We start from the raw sequence: 19172 nt of genomic DNA on the forward strand, positions 1-19172 counted from the left end.
AAGCCTGTGGTAACTATAGTAATTCTGAGCCCAGAACTAACCCAGCCTAAACCAAGCCCAATTTGCATGGCCTTGCAGCTTCCTCACTGTGTGCTGTAGCTGGTCCTTCACCATGGCCAGCATAGGCTCCACAGCACAGAAGGGAAGGAGGCACACAGGGACTCTCCTCCCCTGGGGCCTTCTGACTCCTTCTTCAGGCTTGGGCAGAGGCTCCTGCGGGAAGAGGACATCAGGAAACTGTGACACTCTCTTCTGTTCCTCCAACCTCCTCTAGGTAGCCATGGGCCTGGGCCTGGCTGGAACCTTCCATGATCTCTCATGGTTTGGTGGAATTTGCTGTTCTTTGTCATCTGAAAGACAGCCTGTCTTCCTCCTCCATCGGGCCCAGAACTTAGAAACTTGAGACCTATAGGAAGCTTCCAACCAACCCTTGTGAGCAGACCCAGAGCATGAGAGATCCCAGGAATAGCAGAAGGAATAGAATAGAGATCCTCTCCCCTCCCCCATTAGAGGGTCAACACTCATAAAGCCCCAGAGACCCCAGTCAGCATTCCTGTGCCTCAGCATTCCTACTGCCCCCTCTGAGGCCTTGGCAAGCCTGTCTGCTCCAGGTCTCAGTTTCCCCATCTGTGAAATGTCTAGAAGGTGTGGTTTTCCCTAGGCACCTTAGAGTCATGTAGTCTTAAAGTTGGGAACAGGTGTGACCTATAGAGGCACCACAGCAGAGGGCCTAGCTCACCCTCACTCCTCACTGACTCCACAGTTCACTCCCTGACTCTTTCACCGAGCATTTATGGAGGACCTACTGTGTGCTGTAGCTGGTCCTTCACTATGGACAGCACAGTCCACAGGCTCCACATGACAGGCACCGGATAATATCCCTGCACAGTGCAAAAAGCTGTTCCAGCCACTGGACTCTTGCTCAGGCTGTGGAAGATGTAAAGCCCCAGGGAATGGGGTAGAGGGAAGCTCTGTGATCCAGACAGTATGGGGAACTACACTGTGTAGAGTCCCTCATGTCATTAAGGAGAAGCAAGAGGAAACTGGAGGGAGATTGACTTTGGCCATGGTGGGCCAATGGCGGTGTCACTGCGTGGGGTAGAAGGATACAATGGGAAACTCCTTATGCTTTGGGAGTGTGACCTGAAGACAGAGGGGTCACTGGGACCTTCCAAATGCAACAGCAACAGTAAGGATGGGTAGTGTACTATATGTGGGTAGATGAGTCGGAGTAGGCTGCATGTGGATACAGTGTGGAGAAACTGCAGAGAACCCCATAGCATGCTCTTGTATAGAACCTGCTACAGGTCCACCCCCATTACCTAGCTGTCAGGCATGACAAACCTGATCCGATGCTGATCAGTTAGTGTAAGTCTTCCAGGGTCTCTGATGCCCTAGTAGCATCATCTTCAATAGGCAGCCATTGTCAAGAAGATGTGGGCCTTAGCTAGAGCCCTGTAGGGGGATGGGCATATGGGCAGGCAGGGAAGCTCCAGAACCCAGGGCACCCACCCACCTGAACGATGGTAGAAAGACCACTAGAGTCCAGAGAGACAGGCAGAGGAGGAGGTACCCAGGTAAGGAGGTACCCAGGAGGGAAGCCTATAAAGAAGAGCATGGTCCACTATGGGACCGGTTGCTGAGAGGCCAGGAGAGACAGGATGGAGATGTGACCACAGGAGGACCCCAGGGAGCCATGCAGTCTAGGTCCCTGTGGGTTCCTTGTCTTGGAGGAGCCCAGTACTGGCCAAAGAACCAGGAGAGTCAGAGACTTGACCTGCCAATTCCAGAGGTAGGAGTCCAGACAGGCTAAGCCAGAGACAGTGGGATCTGGACTGGCTGCCAGCCCATAGGAGTAGCCAGGATAACACCTGAGGAACTAGGCATGGAAGCTGTCCTGGAGGGCGGGTAGAGGGAATGGTATCCCTAGCCTGGGAACTTGTCCCCCGCCTCCATAGGCTGCTGCTGTTTGTTTGACTGGTACAGACAGGGTGATGTCTACATATGGACAAGGAGGCCAGAAGCCACAGTTTTGACATGAGAGGCAGTCGTGGCTGTGTTCAGTCTGGTTCTTACCAGTTATTTCATTGAAGGTGTATGTACAGAGAGAGGTCAAGGCCAATGGGGCAGGATGGCAAACGTCACGGTCATGGCCTCCCCATGTGTGACCGGAGTTCTCAGGTACTGCAAAGCAGATGTGGGAGACCCTGAAGATACAGAGAACCCGTGGGTCTAGACAGAATGTCTAGAGGACTGTGTTTCTAGGTAGCGCGGCAAAGGACTGTGAGAGCAGACAGGGCTGGAGAATGGGAAGCCCCGAGCCAACCTGGGCTAATAAGTCTGATGGTTCTGAAAAATCTGGGAAAAGCAATGATGGAGGGGGCTGGACAGACGGGACAGGAGGCCATGCTGAGGCTCAGGGCTGGCTGTGGGCCCTGAGCATACCCTCTTACCCACTAGGCATCATCGACAGTACACACACTGAACAGCGGCAGGTGGTGGCTGTGACGGGGGATGGGACCAATGATGGGCCTGCTCTCAAGAAGGCAGATGTGGGCTTCGCAATGGTAAGAGTACCTTCAGGTGGTGTCAGATTGGGTCCCAAAGGCGAGGAGAGTAAGGCTCGGTCTACACTGCTTCACCCTGGCTTGTGGGGCCCCCTGCATACACTTAACAGTCATCCCTCTCTATCCACTTTGTATGCAACCAAAGCTCAGCCTAGCCTCAGAGGTCTTCCCGGAGGGGGCAGGCAGTCAGCTCTGCTGCTGGGGTCAGCTCTGTCCTTCTGGGTGCTTAAAGGTCTAGGAGGAATGGGACAAGGCCAGGCTTCCCGGGGAAGAATGTTGGCCTCAGAGGGGTGGCTTGTGAGCACGTGCATGCCTATACACACACACACACACACACACACACACACACGTTTGCATGTGCGTATGCATACACATGTGTATTGTACATAGTCTGACTGTAACTGTTCCTCTGGGTTGGGGTGAGGTGCCGTGCAGAGGTAAGAACAGCCAGATAGAACCACTCGGCTTTCCAGCTACCCTACCATGCTCCTGTCCCTGTCTCCACAGGGTATCGCAGGCACAGATGTGGCCAAGGAAGCCTCAGACATCATCCTGACAGATGACAACTTCAGCAGCATCGTCAAGGCAGTGATGTGGGGCCGTAACGTTTATGACAGCATATCCAAGTTCCTGCAGTTCCAGCTGACCGTCAACGTGGTGGCCGTGATTGTGGCTTTCACGGGCGCTTGCATTACACAGGTGGGTCCTGGGAGAATCAGACCAAAAGTTGGGAAAGAGCAGCCTTCGGTCTCCAGGACACCTCAGGTTCCTAGGATCACAACACTGGGGATAGACACACATTGTGGTGTTCCACCCAAGACCAGGACTCTGTCAAGAACCTCCATGCAGCTGCCTTATGCAATGAGAAATGAGGCTTGGAGCAGGACTCAGGTAGAATCCAAAAATGAGTGATATCAGGCCGCATGCCCTTCCATTCACCAGCATCAGCCTGACCCTTGCTCCAGGGGCCAGCAGAAGCTGGGGCAGAGGCAGCACAGGCTCTAGGGAGATCGCTTGCCCAGCTGAGTGCCCAGAGCCAGTCAGGCTGTGTGGGACCTTCACTCTGGAGAAGAGTGGATTTGGAGAGACTGGGTGGGTAGAGGAGGCAGTGAGGTCTGTCTGTCCAGATCACTGCTACTGGGCCCTCAGCAGGCTGTTTGCTGAGACATGTGGAGCCAGGTGGAGTAAGTACCATTTCACAGAGGTAGAGGCAGAATGTTCACTCACTCTGGATCCTGAAACTATAGCCAGACTGCATATCCCAAGAGGTGGCTTTCAGGTCTGGGGAAAGAGAGTGACTTCATTTCTAAGAGGATCTCAGAGGATCTCAGAGGCTTCCCCGGCACTACACAGTTACACAATCCCCTACCAATATGGGAACCCAGAATCCAATGTACAGCTGTCCCCAAGAAGCACACGGCCCATAGGACACTGTTTCCTTCTGCCGTGACCTCCATCACGATGGTTCTCATGGTGGCTGCAGTACTGACCATGTGTGCCACCTCAGGCCTGAGAGTTGGATTGAGGCTTCGCTGCCGGCTTAGGGAGCCTCTTTCCTGGTCTGTGGATGAAATGCTCCCTCTAGTGGTGTCTTGGAGACAGTGCTACGACAGCTTTCTGGGGACTGGACAGACGCCAGTAAGAAAACTGGTTTGGAGACAAGGATCAGTTGGCCCAACATCCCTGAGTGAGCAGAACCGTGCAGGCTTCGGTGAGAAAATTGCACACCTGACTCTGAGAATCCCATAATCAGATAAGGCGGAAAGGTAAAAGAAAACCAGAGCAGCCCTACGAGGGAGGGGTGAGATGGCAGAGCAGCCAGGAAAGCACAGAGAAGGCAGACAGGAAGTGTTAAGCTTTCAGAGAGGGTGGGCTTCCTGGAAGGATGCTCCACGGGCCAAGGGACAATCAAGGGTAGAGTCAACGGTGAGGGACAGAGGGTTCTGGGTGAGGCTGGCTCTGGTTGCTGTGGACAAGGCCTGTAGTTGAGAAAAATGAGTGGTTCAGTTTCTTCAGTCAGTGTACACGGAGCATGCTCTGTCCAGCCTGGACCTCACAGAGTGAGTTTGACAGTGACCACACTGGCATGCTTATGGTGATAAATTGTGTTTAGCATCCTCTTTTGCTTACTTGACAGACTTCCTATCATGACAGGGCATTTCTTTCGGGGTTATAGTTAAAATTCTTGAAGATATGAGATGATGAGAAAGAAGGTGGAATTGGGAGCAGAGGTCAAGGACATTGTCTCCAGGATAGGAGAGACCTGAACCCCTGAGACTGAGAGGCAGAGACCGCAGGGAGTTAAGAAAATGGTGTTGGCTTCAGACAGGAGAGGAATAGAAGATGGGGCTGAGTCTATAGAAGTCAGGGAGTCGTGGCCACTGAACCTGTGGCCCCAGGACTGAGGTAAGCAGTTCATACTGTTCTCCACAGAAGCTCCAAGAACCTGTCGTGCACATGCTCAGAGAACCAAAGCCTAGGCATCCTGAATCCTGTAGTGGGGACCGCTGAGATCCTGCAGCAGGTCCATCTTATACTGTGCCTGTAGTGGCTCACTCTGTGACAATCTTCTCCATGCCACTGTCGTAGGACTCCCCCCTCAAGGCTGTGCAGATGCTGTGGGTGAACCTCATCATGGACACGTTTGCCTCCCTGGCCCTGGCCACAGAGCCACCCACTGAGACTCTGCTTCTGAGGAAACCCTATGGCCGCAACAAACCACTCATCTCAAGAACCATGATGAAGAACATCCTGGGCCATGCCGTCTACCAGCTTACCCTCATCTTCACCCTGCTCTTTGTGGGTGAGCACCCCAGTACTCATCCCTCTGAGCTTAGGTCACCAACTTCTAGACAAACCATGGCTGGCATCCAACATCTGGCTTTACACACGTCGTTTCTGTTTTGGTCATGGGGAAACTGACACAAGAGGAAAATGCAGATTGCAGCATACAGGGAGGCAGAAGTAGTCATTCCCTGTCCCAGGCTGGCTGACCTCAAAGCCAGCTGTAGTGTTAGCATCCAGGACTGATGAACGCTTTATGTTAACCACTGAGAGCCAAGGCCCTGGGCCAAGCAAACTTCCCTGATCCCTTCTAGGAACTCTGTGCTCCAGGAAGATGTCTTCATAGAGAATGTAGTCTTCCCTGGGGAGGGACACACAACCTGTTGGAATGTCAGTTCTTTTCCCAGCCCCTCCACTGAGGGCTAGTTCTCCAGTACTCAGAACCAAGTACCTTTGCCTGTGCCTTATTCGGTGTTCCTTCATTAAAATAAGGTCCCTACGATAATTAACTTAGAAGAGGGGTTTGTTTGGACTCTCATTCTGAGAGATCATATTTGGATGACTCCTCTGTATGAAGTCAATGACAAGGCAAGGGGAAGAAAAACTGCTCACTTCATGGCCAGGGAGCAGAGAAAGGTGTGGACCAGGCCCCACAGTTCAGTTCCTTTCTAGACAATACCCCCTAGTGGCCCGAAATGTCCCATCAGACTCCACCCTATAGAGGTTCCACTACCTCCTTTAGGGCTAGGATGTAGTAGAACCTTTGCTCAGTGTGCCTCAAGTCCCTGATTCCATCTGAAGCAGCAGATAAACCATGTAGGATGGTGTTGACCTATAATTCCAGCACCCGGGAAGCAGAGGTGGGAGGATCAGAAGTTTAAGGTCATCCTTGGCTACATAGTGACTTCAACTTGTGCTACACGAGACTCTGGTTCCACTACCTCCCCATCGCACCACAGTCTGGGCACCAGGCCACATTTGCTCTAGCTGTGGCGGCTTACCTCAAGGATCTGTGTCGTCTCAGCACAGTGACTCTCCTTAAGGAATGTCACTTTGTAAGGCAGCTAGCATGCCACCTTTCTCAGATGTCCACAGAAACGGTGACAGGTCCCAAGCCATTTATCCTCTAGATTGGTGGTTCTCAGTCTTCCTAATGTGACCCCTTAGTTCAGTTCCTCATGTCCTGGTGACCCCCAACCATAAGATTATTTTGCTGCTACTTCATAACTAATTTTGCTATTGATAAGAATCATACTGTAAATATGTGGTATGCAAGATATCTAATATGCAACATCTGTGAGAGGGTCATTCAACCCCCTCACCCCCCCCCCCGCAAAAAAAAAAAAAAAAAAGATCTTGACCTGCAGGTTAAGAATCACTGCTCTGGCCTAGAGAGATGGCTCAGAGGTTAAGAGCACTGACTGCTCTTCCAGAGGTCCTGAGTTCAAATCCCAGCAACCACATGGTGGCTCACAACCATCTGTAATGAGATCTGATGATCTCTTCTGGTGTGTCTGAAGACAGCTACAGTGTACTTATATATAATAAATAAATCTTTTTTAAAAAAAGAAAGGAAGGAAGGAAGAACAAACTGCTGCTCTAGAGAAAGGATTGGCTGAGCAGAAACCACAGGCCAGGCCACATTGTGCCCCTTTCCACACCTCAGCCTGGCCCCACCCTCTGGTTTGGCAGGTGAGAAGATGTTCCAGATTGACAGCGGAAGGAACGCCCCGCTGCACTCACCACCCTCGGAGCACTACACCATCATCTTCAACACCTTCGTCATGATGCAGCTTTTCAACGAGATCAACGCCCGAAAGATCCATGGCGAGCGCAACGTCTTTGACGGAATCTTCCGGAACCCCATCTTCTGCACCATCGTTCTTGGCACTTTCGCCATCCAGGTACCCAGCCCCCACTTAACCTGGGCTGGGCAAGGCGGTGGCTCCCCAGCCCTCCGTGCCATCTCCGTGTCTGTCCCTCCGATCTCTGACCTGCAGATAGTGATCGTGCAGTTTGGCGGGAAGCCCTTCAGCTGCTCCCCACTCCAGCTGGACCAGTGGATGTGGTGCATCTTCATAGGCCTGGGAGAGCTCGTCTGGGGCCAGGTGTGTGCAGGGGAGTGGGGGAAGGAGGTGCTGAGGCAAAGGGAGAAGAGGATTGGTCCTGGCTGTGACAGGCACCTGCCGTCCATACCAGGCCATTCCCAACAGTGGGCATCAGAGCAATGGAGTCAGTCTCCAAATTCGGGCCACGTGGGTACCAACACGGATTTTGACGTTTTATTTGCATTTCGATGCTGCCGGTATTTTTTTTAATTGTAGCAGTTTCTTTAAACTTAAACTTATGTCCAAAGGCAATGCTATTATTACTAGCATGACTTGCCGAAAGTAGAAGCTTACTTAAACTTAATGTTAGAAGGAGCTGCCACAGCTCAGACCCTGAAGCCACTGTGCTAAAAGTAATCTGTTGCTATCCTGAGGGTGGTGACCTGTGGCACCAAGCAGGCACACATCCTGCCATATTACTGTGTGACCTGAGGAGATCCCTGTGGCTATCTATGGATCTCCTAACTGAAGGTGCTCTCTGATGGCCACTCCATCTCTGACCCTAGAACATTCTTTCACCTGGTTCATTCTCTAACTCTACCGATGTTCTAGGCAGACATACACATGTGCATGCACATACAAGTACACACACGTGCATGCACACATGCACACACCATCACATATACCATCATAACTGCTGAGAGCTTGAAACCCCAGTCTTGGTACCCTGCATGGGAGAAGTGTCTTTGTCAATAAACTGAGCTAAAATGACTATTCCCAAGGTGTCCAGGCATCTAGGAAGTGGATTCACCATAGGCTTAAGATTATTTTCTTCTTAGGTTGTCCCCAGACTAGACTAAGAAAAAGAAACTACAGTGGCAAGCCAGGTATGGTGGTACAGATTTGTAATCTCAGCACTCAGGAGGTTGAGCCAGGATTGCATATTTGAAGGCAATGTGGGCTACATATCCAAACCTGTCACAACAAATAAAAAATAAAAGGGAGATGAAGGGGAGATTTAGAGGAGGTGGGTACAGGGGCCACTGGGTATCATGATGAATGCCTGTACCCCAACACTTAGAAGGCTGAAGCAGGAGGTTTACCACTAGTTTGAGGCCAGCCCAGACTACATGGTAAGACCCTGTCTCAGTAGGAATCACTTCCTAGAATTTGGCTAAGATTAAGTGTAGAAATTACAGTGGCAAATGTTAGCTCAAAGATAAAGTTCAGATCCATCCAAATGTCCTTTGACACTTCTTTGGAGCATTAAGAACTAAGTTGGATTAGGACCCTTTCCCTGTTTCCTAGGACCTGCACCCTGAGAACTCCCTTAGCATCCAGGGAAATGGACTCAGGAGCACTAAGGCTGATGCCAGTAACCAGCACTGACCCTAACTCTCAGAAAGACAGAGTACATGGTACAGCCCCTGCCTGTCCTCACAGATGTAAGGGACCTCTGACATCTGACTCTCAAGCCTCAGCCTGGAAAACAAGCCCTTCAGGGAAGAATAAAAGGGATCATATCCCCCCACACACACTGCTCTCAGGTCGAGGACTGGCCTCCCCAGTGCACACTGCTCACTGACAGCCATCCTCAGGAGGTTCCGTACAGCATCCACACAGTACCTGCCTGCGCCCTCACAAATCAAAAGCCTTACCAATAGGACTCCAGAGTTCATCAGGGGCACATGATTTGTCTTAGGTCACATGACCAATAAGGCCTGGGGCATTCCAAGTCACAATGCCAGTTCCTCAAGGCCACATTGTTCCACTCTGTCCTTTGTGCCCAATAAGTGGGTGGAGTAAAAAGGCTATTAATAAATAACAAATGTTGAGTTAGAATGGATAGAAGGTTAAAGAGGGAGCTTTCCATGTGACTAGGGAAACAGGCAGAAAAGGAAGGAGAGAAATTCAGGGACTGGGAGGAAAATCCTGACCTGACTTTTGCCGGATACATCCCTTGCAGGTCATCGCCACCATCCCTACCAGCAGGCTCAAGTTCCTGAAAGAGGCAGGGCGACTAACTCAGAAGGAGGAGATCCCCGAGGAGGAGTTAAATGAGGATGTGGAAGAGATAGACCACGCAGAGCGGGAACTTCGTCGTGGCCAGATCCTGTGGTTCCGGGGCCTGAATCGGATCCAGACACAGGTATGGGGAGCTCCTAGGGCTGGACCAGTCCTGGGGGCGGGGGATGGCCAGTGTGTTCCAATGCTCTCACACTCTGATGTGAGGGAAGGTGGCCATAAGAACCTTAGAGTGGGCTCAGTGAACGCTGCCCACCATGCCTGTCCTATGGCCTCAGAAGAGCCCTCAGTATCCCTCCAACCATGTGTGCACACATACACACATATACACACACACACATACACACACACACATACACACACATACACACACATACATATACACACACACATACACACACATACATATATATACACACACACATACACATACACACACGCATACACATACACACATACATACATACACACACACATACACATACACACACATACACACACACATACACACACATACATATATACACACACATACACACATACATATACACACACACATACACACATACATACACACACATACACACACATACATATACACACACATACACACAAATACACACACATACACACACACATACACACACATACATACACACACATACACACATACACATACACACACATACACACATACACATATATATACACACACATATACACACACACACATATACACACACACATACACACACACATTTCTGCTACAGAAGCAGAGTGTGTCCTCAGGAAGAACATTACCTTCTCAGCCCAGTCAGGATTTGACATGAGTCTCACACACCATGGTTTTCCAGAGGGATCTCCCTGAGAGGATGAGGGTTGTTATGAGGGCTGAGGTGAGTGAAGGTTCTATTGTGGCTGGGGTGGCTACCAGGAGGAACTGACAATACTGGAGGGAAATTGTCAGCCTGGGAGCTACAGTCATCTTTATAGATAATGCCCACACTCTGCCTCTCTGAGAGTCTCCAAGCACCGCCCCAATCCCACCTAGGTGCAGAACAAAGGTTAAAATCCCCCATAGACAGAGGTATGCATGCAAGCCAAGTTTACACATAAAAACATCACAGTGCCTACTCAGCCAAAAGCAGGCTTCATCTCCAGAACAGAAGCCACGTGGACACTGTGCAGTATATGCAGAAAGCTCATGCATGCACGCATGCACATCCCATGTTCTCCCAAAGTCCCATGCCTAGGGCAGATGTAGTTTACAAATGTGCTGTAGAATATGGAGAAGGAGGTCTCTTGCCCAGAAAGACACCTAAGGAGCCTCAGCCTCAGACCCCTCACCCAGACAGGCAAGTGATGTACAAGCCAACTACTTTATTTCCGTGGACTACAGCAAACAGCTCCATTGGGATTCCTTGCAGCCCACAGGGACTCATGTGACCCGTACAGCCCCTAAGAGGGGGGTATGACTCCCCTGTTCTACCCACTTGGAATTTAGGGGAGTGGGTTTTAAACTCAGGGTTGCCTCACTGGGGCCTGGACTCTCCCGCTGTAACCAAGACCCTGGCAGCCCATTTCCTGTGAGGGCCGGGGTAGGTGACACTGCCCTACAGGTCTCTCACGTCTCAAGAAGGAGAGGGGTCCATCGGCCCCTGATGATTAGAATCCTGGGTAGGTGTGAGTGGCTCTGACCGTGCCTTCTCTGAACCTTGTGGGCCAGGTTCTATGGCATTTACATCTCCAGATAGATGGAATTGCCCTTCTGTAATGAAAAGGAACAAGACTTTCCCAAGGTCACCAAGCTAGGCCTTGGCCAAAGTCAATTCACCCAAAGGTCTCACCATATTACTCTGGCTCTATGCCTGAAGCCACCCTTCCATTCTGATGTCACTGCTACTCCAGTCCCTGAGTCACTATTGAGGAAAAGAGATCACACGCCGCTCCCCCTACCTTCCCACCCACCCCTCTCCCCCGCTTAGAATCCCCTGGGGTGGGGGGAACCTACAGATGGGCCCAGAGCTGAGCAGACATCTTTCCGAACCTTGGAGTGTGTCTGATATTTTTGTTTTAAGTGATGTTGTCCTTGTCGCCGTGGCTGCGGCTGTTGTGTGACGTTGCGCCCGTCAGTTGTGTAGCTGTGGTGTCCGTTTCTTCTCGCAACTTGTCTCGTTCTCTCCTCCGTTGCAGATTGAAGTAGTCAATACTTTCAAGAGCGGGGCCTCCTTCCAGGGGGCCCTGCGGAGACAGTCCTCCGTCACCAGCCAGAGCCAGGACGTAGCCAGTCTCTCTAGCCCTAGTCGCGTGTCGTTATCCAATGCTCTTTCCTCTCCGACCAGCCTTCCTCCTGCTGCAGCTGGGCGTGAGTGTGACTCCTTACCGCCTCCGCTGGCTCTACCAACGCCAGCTCCTGGGCGGGCAGGCGGGCAGGGGCCGGGTTTCAGAGAACATGGTGGGACAGGGGTTACTGCGAGGCCAAGGGGCTGAAGGGCCATTGAAGACAGGTCTCATTGGTCAAGAGTTCTCAAGTGGTCATGGGGCCAGCTGGGGGTCAGGGATGGTAACCAGCTGTGGGTCACGAGAATTATAAGCATTCAGCAGGTCTTAGTCCATCAAATGGTCACACCGTAGTCAAAAAGGTTCAACAATCCAAAGGGTCCCAGTCCCCCTCAGGACCTTAGGCCAGAGGATGGCAGTCACCAAGAGAAGCACAGGATAGCACTCCTTCTAGCTTCTTACCTTGTCAGGAAGAGCTTGGCCCATGAGGGAAGGTCTGGCAGTGTTGAAGCCTCTCTGATCACAGTCGCCATAGGGGCTCAACACAAGAGGGCTCAACAACCATATGAGATAGACAGTCACAGCGGGTCAGATGTCAGAGCCAGGAATGGTGGGACACTTCAGGGTCACCTGCACCCTCCCCCAGACCCCCACTGTACACTGAGCACATCAGCTGTCTTACTTGACCTTCTCCCACACAGCGTGGAGCATGCTGAAGTCCTGACCCTTCCTGATAGAAACAAGGCTCCTGTTCCATCTAGCTGATCTCAAGTAGAAAAATAGTGGGGTACACACATCTTGCCTGGGTGCCAGCTAGTCCCAAAAGAGCTGGTCTAACCTGGTATCCTTTTCTTATATGAGAGGTAGCCTGGAACTCTCACCTCCTCTTCATCTTCCTTCTGACAGTTACCTTATCTTGGGAAGGCAGGGGTCCTTTTTGGTTTTTTGTCCCCCGCCCCAGAGCTGAGGACCAAAACCAGGGCCTTGTGCTTGCTAGGCAAGTGCCCTACCACCTGAACTAAATCCCCAAAGTCTTATCTTCCTTCTGTCAAACACATCTGCCTCTGACCTAGGGCTTCTGGTCTCTGGCTCTGTCTAGTTCTTTGCTGGACCTGTCCAAGGCTTCGGGCGAAAAAAGATTCCATCTACATTTCCTATCTGCCTCCATTCAAGCCTTCCCAAAGTGCACAGAGCCTCAGTCCTGGTCTCTTAACAGTCACAGCATGTGTGTTGCCCCAGCCAGCCTTTAAGTTCTTTGATGAGAAAGAGACTCCACCTCTTGATCCACATTATAAAGTATCCCTACACCCATCCCAAACCAGGACACCCAGCATCACATCTTCCTACCACTGAGCAGGGAGGCTCTGCATACAGGTTCAGGGTTCTTCCATTAGGGCCCTCAACTCCAGCAGAATGCACAGATCACTAGGAGCCTGTTGGTAGCCCATGCTGGCGTCCTGTGACCATCCCATGGGTGCCACCGTCCCTGGCATTGAGGATGGCAATGAGGCCCAATTGTTCCCAGACATATAATTAGTCCCAATGAGGCAAAGGCACACCTGAGCACATGGTATCTGAGTCCCTGAGAAATCAAGACTAGACATTTCCCTTCAGAGCAGACATCCCTCCTCACCTTTGTGAATGATCCATGCTTACTTAGTTGGCTTTTCCTTCCTCCCTGTCACGTCAATCCAGTTCTGGCCTTGCTTGGCACCTCCCATCTTGAAGTGTAGTCACCAAGTTTCCCATGAAGACATCCTTGTTGGTGGCTTCTGCATCACCCTGAGTTCTGACCACTAGGATTCTGGCTACACACTTTATTCTTTTTTTGGTCCTAGTTCACCTTCTTCATGCGGCATTCCCAAGCACCCATGTGTATCCTATTGAGTCAGCCCCTTGGTTAACACTCACATTCTAGAACAAAGAGTCTCTCTCTCATATTAGCATCTTCTTTCTCACCCTTCCTTCTGCACCAATATAGAGCCATCAAGGAGCCTTCCCCTCCCTCACTTCCATAGACAGGCTTGTGTGCCGCACGCTCTTGTCTCCAGACAAACCAATCCTTCCTTCATTCCATTGACCCTAACTTTAGAGCAGTCATAGGAAGAAAGCCTAGGTGGGGCTCATCTACCATCTTGGCCCATGATCCTTCATTCCCTTGGGGCTGAGCAAGCTCAGGTCCCTCAGTGCTCCCCACTGTCACCTCCACAACCTCCTTAACAGTCTCCCACTGGTATTCTCTGCTCTAAGTTCCAGTGTATTAACTCTTCATCTCTTTGAGCCCTTCGTTGGTTGTGAGCTTTCAACACCCAGAGCATCCCTCTGCTGAGTGCAGACTACTAGGAGGGCTGCCATCTGTGTGGTTTCAAGAGGCATCTTGGTCACCAAGATCACACTTGGATTTCAAGCAGACATCCTCTTAGCCCCTGCTTGTGTAGTTTCTGTCTTCTGATCTCCAGGGGCTCTGAAGACCCTCTAGGTATCAGTCAAGGTCCCTTCAGAGGGCAAAATGTTTTCTTCTGATGGGAAGAAGGTCCTATAGGCAGACAGAAAGCAGACAGGTGGATGGAACTGGGCCATCCACCTCGAAAGATCTCCCCAGCAGAGGACTGGCTACATGCCTGCTGAGGCAAACCCCAGGAGTTATCTCTTTTCATATGTCATTAAAAGTTGATTACAAAGGGGTAGGATAGGGAACTTCTGTTGGAGAGCCCACTGTGTACCGCTCCACAGCATAGCTGTTAGATGGCCCCAGGTAGACAGTATGTAGGGAGAAGTGCACAGTTGGGATGGGACCAGAGCATTTGGGAGAGAACCCGGGCAGCTGTGAGCTTTTCTCATCCTGACTCAAAATTGGATTTGGGTGGATCCCACCTGGAGGTTCAAGGTTCAACAGCTTCACTTCCCTCATTTCCCATACATCTCACCATGAGGAGAGGAGGCTTTCCCAGAGTTGCCAGAAACACCACTTGTCCAAGACCACAAGCAAGGGGGACAATAGGAGAGTGTCTTGAAGCCCCTAATGCTCCCCTCTACACCACTTTCCAGACAGGCTTGACTCGATAGCACAGAGGATGACATTAGATCTGGGAGCCAATGCTGGTGCCCACCACCTTCCAGAGAAGAAGGAGCGCCCCTCCCACCACCTTCCATGTGGAAAGTAGGGAGTCTGTATGCACTGGTGTTCCTCTAGCCCACAGACATAGAGGACCTCCACTGATCAACAAGGACAGCACCAGGTTCAACCACCCAGGCAGCCTCCTCTTCATCCTCCTCTGCCTTCTCACTTGTCTCAAGCCATATCTGTCCTCCGAAAGCCTGAAGAGGCTCCTCACTGAACGTTACTTCAGCCCCACTAAGTCAAGGGCAAGACTACACACACACACACACACACACACACACACACTCAGCCCCAAGTGTCCCCCCCATGTCACTTTAGACTTGGGTTTCAGGAACTGCCAGCCTGTGCAGCATTTGTGGTGAGGAGCCATGCAGACAGTGGCAAAGAGGAAAGCCGGGTTTTCTCCTTAGCGTTCTGGTAACTAATTTGGTGCAAGCTTGGGTTGGCAAGGAAATGGCTTGCTTCTGGGGGGACCCTTGAGCTCTCCGACTGTCTGAATATTCCATGTCTTTGTTTCCTAGAAGGCTAGAGAACCCTGGACACAGAGTTCAGCAAGAGAGAGTGAAATTTAAAGAGGTTGTGAGTCTTTACCCTTGAGCCTGAAACGACTGTGAATCAATCCCAGACGCTTGGCTTCCTTGAAGCCGGGTAAACATTCGAGTATGTGGAGCCCACCTCAGAGCAAGGCTTCTGCCTCCCCAGAGACCCCAGTGGCCAAGAGCTCCAGGTCCCACAGACTGTTAAGAGCAAACTTCCACAGTCCCACCCACTGGCCATGCCTTGTTCCCTGCCCCCATATCCCTACAAGTCTTCTGTCCTGAAACCCCATCTTTAGAGCAGGCAGGCCGGGGAGATGGAAGAGATTTTTGCTTTTGTTTTTGTTTTTTCTTCCCCTATTTTTTTTTTCCATTTCAGCTGCAGAGAAAACCGAAGTGGAGTCTTGAGATGGCCATGGCGGGGTGTCCCGAAAAGTCTTGTCCCCACAGTCCTGTCCAGAGCAGTTCATTCCTTCTGTTGTCTTCATGCCAGGGGGAGGGGCCTCATCTCATTGTGTGTCGTCCCTCTGCGTTGTCAGTCACATGACAAGGGCTTGCCACTGTCCCTTAACTTCCTTCATACACTAGGCATTCCAGCCAGCCAGTCAGGGACAGGGCATTTGCACTCTCATTTTACAGATGAGGAAGCCAGCGGCTGGGTTTTGCCTAGTGTTTGGCTAGCAGGCAGAAGAAAACCATCCAAGTAGAAATAAAGAGAATCAGAAGTTCAAGGCCACCCTGAGGCCAGCCTACATTGTATTAGATCATCCCTTAAAGCAAACAAACAAAGAAAAGATAAGCAAACTAAGGCTTTTTAAAATTATTACTATTTCCAAGGGTTCCATAGCTTATTTATTAGATCAGAAAATGAACAATCTACAGAAGCTGTGTAGGAAATTCAGAGACCAAGATAGCCGAGAGGATCACACGGAACAGCAGCACTCAGCCTGCCTGCCTTCACCGGCTCCAGCTTAACAGTTTGCCTGGACTCTACAGAGTCCTCTGGGGTCCCTAGTGTGAAGGGAGAAGGGACAGAATGTTCTTCAGAAGGCAAGTGGAAGTTGTAGCTAAGAGAAGACTGGTGGCAGAGAGCCGACTGAGGCACAGAGCCAGACAGCACAGCCAAGCAGGAAACTGATCAACGCCAGGGCATTTAGAAACGGGAAGCCATCCCTCAGCTGCCACGCAGGCTCGGCCATCTAAAAGTTTCTTCTGGGAACAGGGATCTCCCTAACCAGGCCCACAGAGGAGCTCCCTGGCTCAACTGAGCTCTAAGTAGGACTCCAAGGATCTCCCCACAACTATCTCTGGCAGGCTTCCTGCCCCAGTGGTCAAGGTCGGGTGACACTTGGCCAGTCTGTAGCATCAGGCCATCTCGTGTTTTCTCTTTTGTCCCACTCTGAGCCAGCACTGTGAAGAGAGCAAGAGATATCTTTGTTCCAAGTCCCATTAGTCCCATAAGACACAAGGCATGTTCCTGTCCCCCTGCACCCTGAAAGGCAGTTTGGAACATGACCAGACAGGTGGTGTAGCTCTCTACAGCCAAGGCATGAGGAATGGCCAAGCCAGGACTTCAACCTGGCCCTTCATATTCCAAATCCAGGGCTCTTTGCACCAGCCTTGGAGACCAGAGGCCAGGCTCCTCCCATTCTTAGAGGAGAGAATAAAGGCCGAAGCACCTGAAGCTTCTGCCTTACTATGATGCAGTACCAAACCCTAGATATCCAACCCCTGCATCCCAAAACCTGAAGAGGATCTCAGGGTTGGCTGTCCATTTCTGGCCTCTGTCTTTTGCTTTGCTTTGTTTTTTTTTTTTTTTTTTTTTTCCTTTTGGTTTTGTGTTTTCGGAACACAAACAGAGCAATAAACCCCAAACTCCAGGAGCTCCTTAGCAAGCTGCAATGGCTGGCCAGGGCTTTGAGCCCATACTCGAGTGTTTACCTCCCAAATGCATGAAGGACAGAGGCGCTGGGCACAAACGACTTCGTTCACATTGTGCAGGCTTCCAAGTGTAGCTGTGTGTTGGTGTGTGTGTGTGTGTGGCCCCTGACTCCTATGGCATGCTCCCTGTCCCCAGCGTCCTGTGTACGGCTCCTGTGTGCTTCTCGGCTGCTGCAGCCCTGCACCTCAGAAAGCCTTCCCCGGCTTTGCTTTGCTGCCTCGGCTTGATGTGCCCTTCTCTGTTTGGCCCTCATGTGTTCTCTCATCCCACCTCATCCAACCGTCTCTCCTTCCTGTTCCTTCTCTGTGTGACCTGTAACCTGTTCCATGTGGTTTGGTTTCTTAACTGTGTGTGGTTTTTGAAGATTCACTTCTTAACAAATAGACTCTTTCCTACTTCCCCTGCAACCCCAACCCCCCTGCATGGTCAGACTCTGCTGTGACATTAACAAGGCTCAGTCTCTCACTAGGTCGGGTACCCTTCGGAGTGGACCATGCTCCCGTTTACAACTGCCCAAGCATCTCTGTGGTGGTTGCTTTATAGTCCCCACTAACACCATAGTTCTGACCCAAACCAAAGCCAATTAAAAACCAACTCATGGATGCATCCCCCAAGTCCTCTGCCCTCCGTCCCCATCGATGCTCATAACACCAACGACTGTGGATCCCAGCCGCCTGCGTGCCCTCCCCTCCCCCAACCCTCCTCCAAGTCCCCGGAAAGGCCCAGCCCACTCCTGACCAAAGTGTTTCCCTTGCAGATCCGCGTCGTGAAGGCGTTCCGTAGCTCTCTCTATGAAGGGTTAGAAAAACCCGAGTCTCGAACCTCCATCCATAACTTCATGGCTCATCCTGAATTCCGGATCGAAGATTCCCAGCCCCACATCCCCCTCATCGATGACACCGACCTGGAAGAAGATGCCGCGCTCAAGCAGAACTCGAGCCCGCCGTCCTCGCTCAACAAGAACAATAGCGCCATCGACAGCGGGATCAACCTGACGACCGACACGAGCAAATCAGCTACCTCTTCAAGTCCAGGGAGCCCCATCCACAGCCTGGAGACGTCGCTTTAGCTGAGGCCCCTGTCGCCTGGCCATGCTCATGGACCCGCCGCCATCCGCCTCCAGGCGCACACCCTTCCAGGCACCAACTCCCCGACGCAGCAAAGAGCACTGGGCGGAACACACAAAGCGGAGAGAGAACCGGTTTCCACACACAGACCCTTTCTCTGGCTACCATGCTGTTTGAACTCTTTTGCACTCCTTAGGCCATGGGCGGGGTTGCCCTGGGGTCATCTGGAGCAGAGAGTGGTGTGGATTTTTTTTTCCAAAACATAAAATAATAATAATAATAATAATAATAATAACGAATTAATTTAAAAAAAACAAGAGCCCTTCCAGGCTCCAACCCAGACACGGACCAGCCGTGGACCCGCCGGCCACTGCGTCCTCAGCATGAATGTACCTGGACACTTTTAATCTCCTCCCTCGTTTGTTTCTTGGGGGGTTAGGGAGGGGAGTTTTTTGTTTGTTTTCTTAGGCGGGAACTGCAAACAGGAACTGTGAACAGACTGCTGTTCATTCAGTCCACTGGTCTATGAGGTTTCAAATGCTTGCCCAGCATGGTCTCAAATGTCTAGATTCATTTAATAACTTTTTGAAATCACAGAGTAGGTTTGCACCAATGAAACCCAAGAACTTCACAGAACACTCATGAGGTTATATCCGTTTCTTTGTATCTATATCAACGTATACTTCTTGAAGACTGTATACGTGCGTATAGATAAGTAGATATTATATATATATATATATACATATATATACATGGATATATAAAGTTCCTTTGCCGGCATGTTGCCTTGTTTCTGCTTAAA

General features: G+C 51.0%; 1 protein-coding gene across 9 annotated transcripts in view; it reads left to right on the forward strand.

Moving 5' to 3' along the window:
• The window catches only part of ATP2B2 (ATPase plasma membrane Ca2+ transporting 2), a gene marked incomplete at both ends in the record, with an annotated part of 91435 nt that extends 73063 nt beyond the window's left edge, over positions 1–18372 (forward strand). For 7 of the 9 annotated variants that reach the window (XM_080914151.1, XM_080914155.1, XM_080914152.1 and 4 more), the window contains 7 exons: positions 2461–2567; positions 3075–3266; positions 5157–5370; positions 7044–7255; positions 7352–7459; positions 9366–9548; positions 18061–18372. In XM_080914151.1, coding sequence (XP_080770277.1) covers positions 2461–2567; positions 3075–3266; positions 5157–5370; positions 7044–7255; positions 7352–7459; positions 9366–9548; positions 18061–18372 — 1328 coding nt within the window. Of the gene's footprint in view, positions 1–2460; positions 2568–3074; positions 3267–5156; positions 5371–7043; positions 7256–7351; positions 7460–9365; positions 9549–11617; positions 11794–15346; positions 15402–18060 lie in introns of all 9 variants that reach the window. The other 2 variants (XM_080914150.1, XM_080914158.1) reach the window with 2 other exon arrangements.
• Positions 18373–19172: the final 800 nt, after the last annotated feature.

The sequence above is a fragment of the Micromys minutus genome (genome assembly GCF_963924665.1).
Source record: "Micromys minutus genome assembly, chromosome: 3".
Taxonomy (NCBI): Eukaryota; Metazoa; Chordata; class Mammalia; order Rodentia; family Muridae; genus Micromys; species Micromys minutus.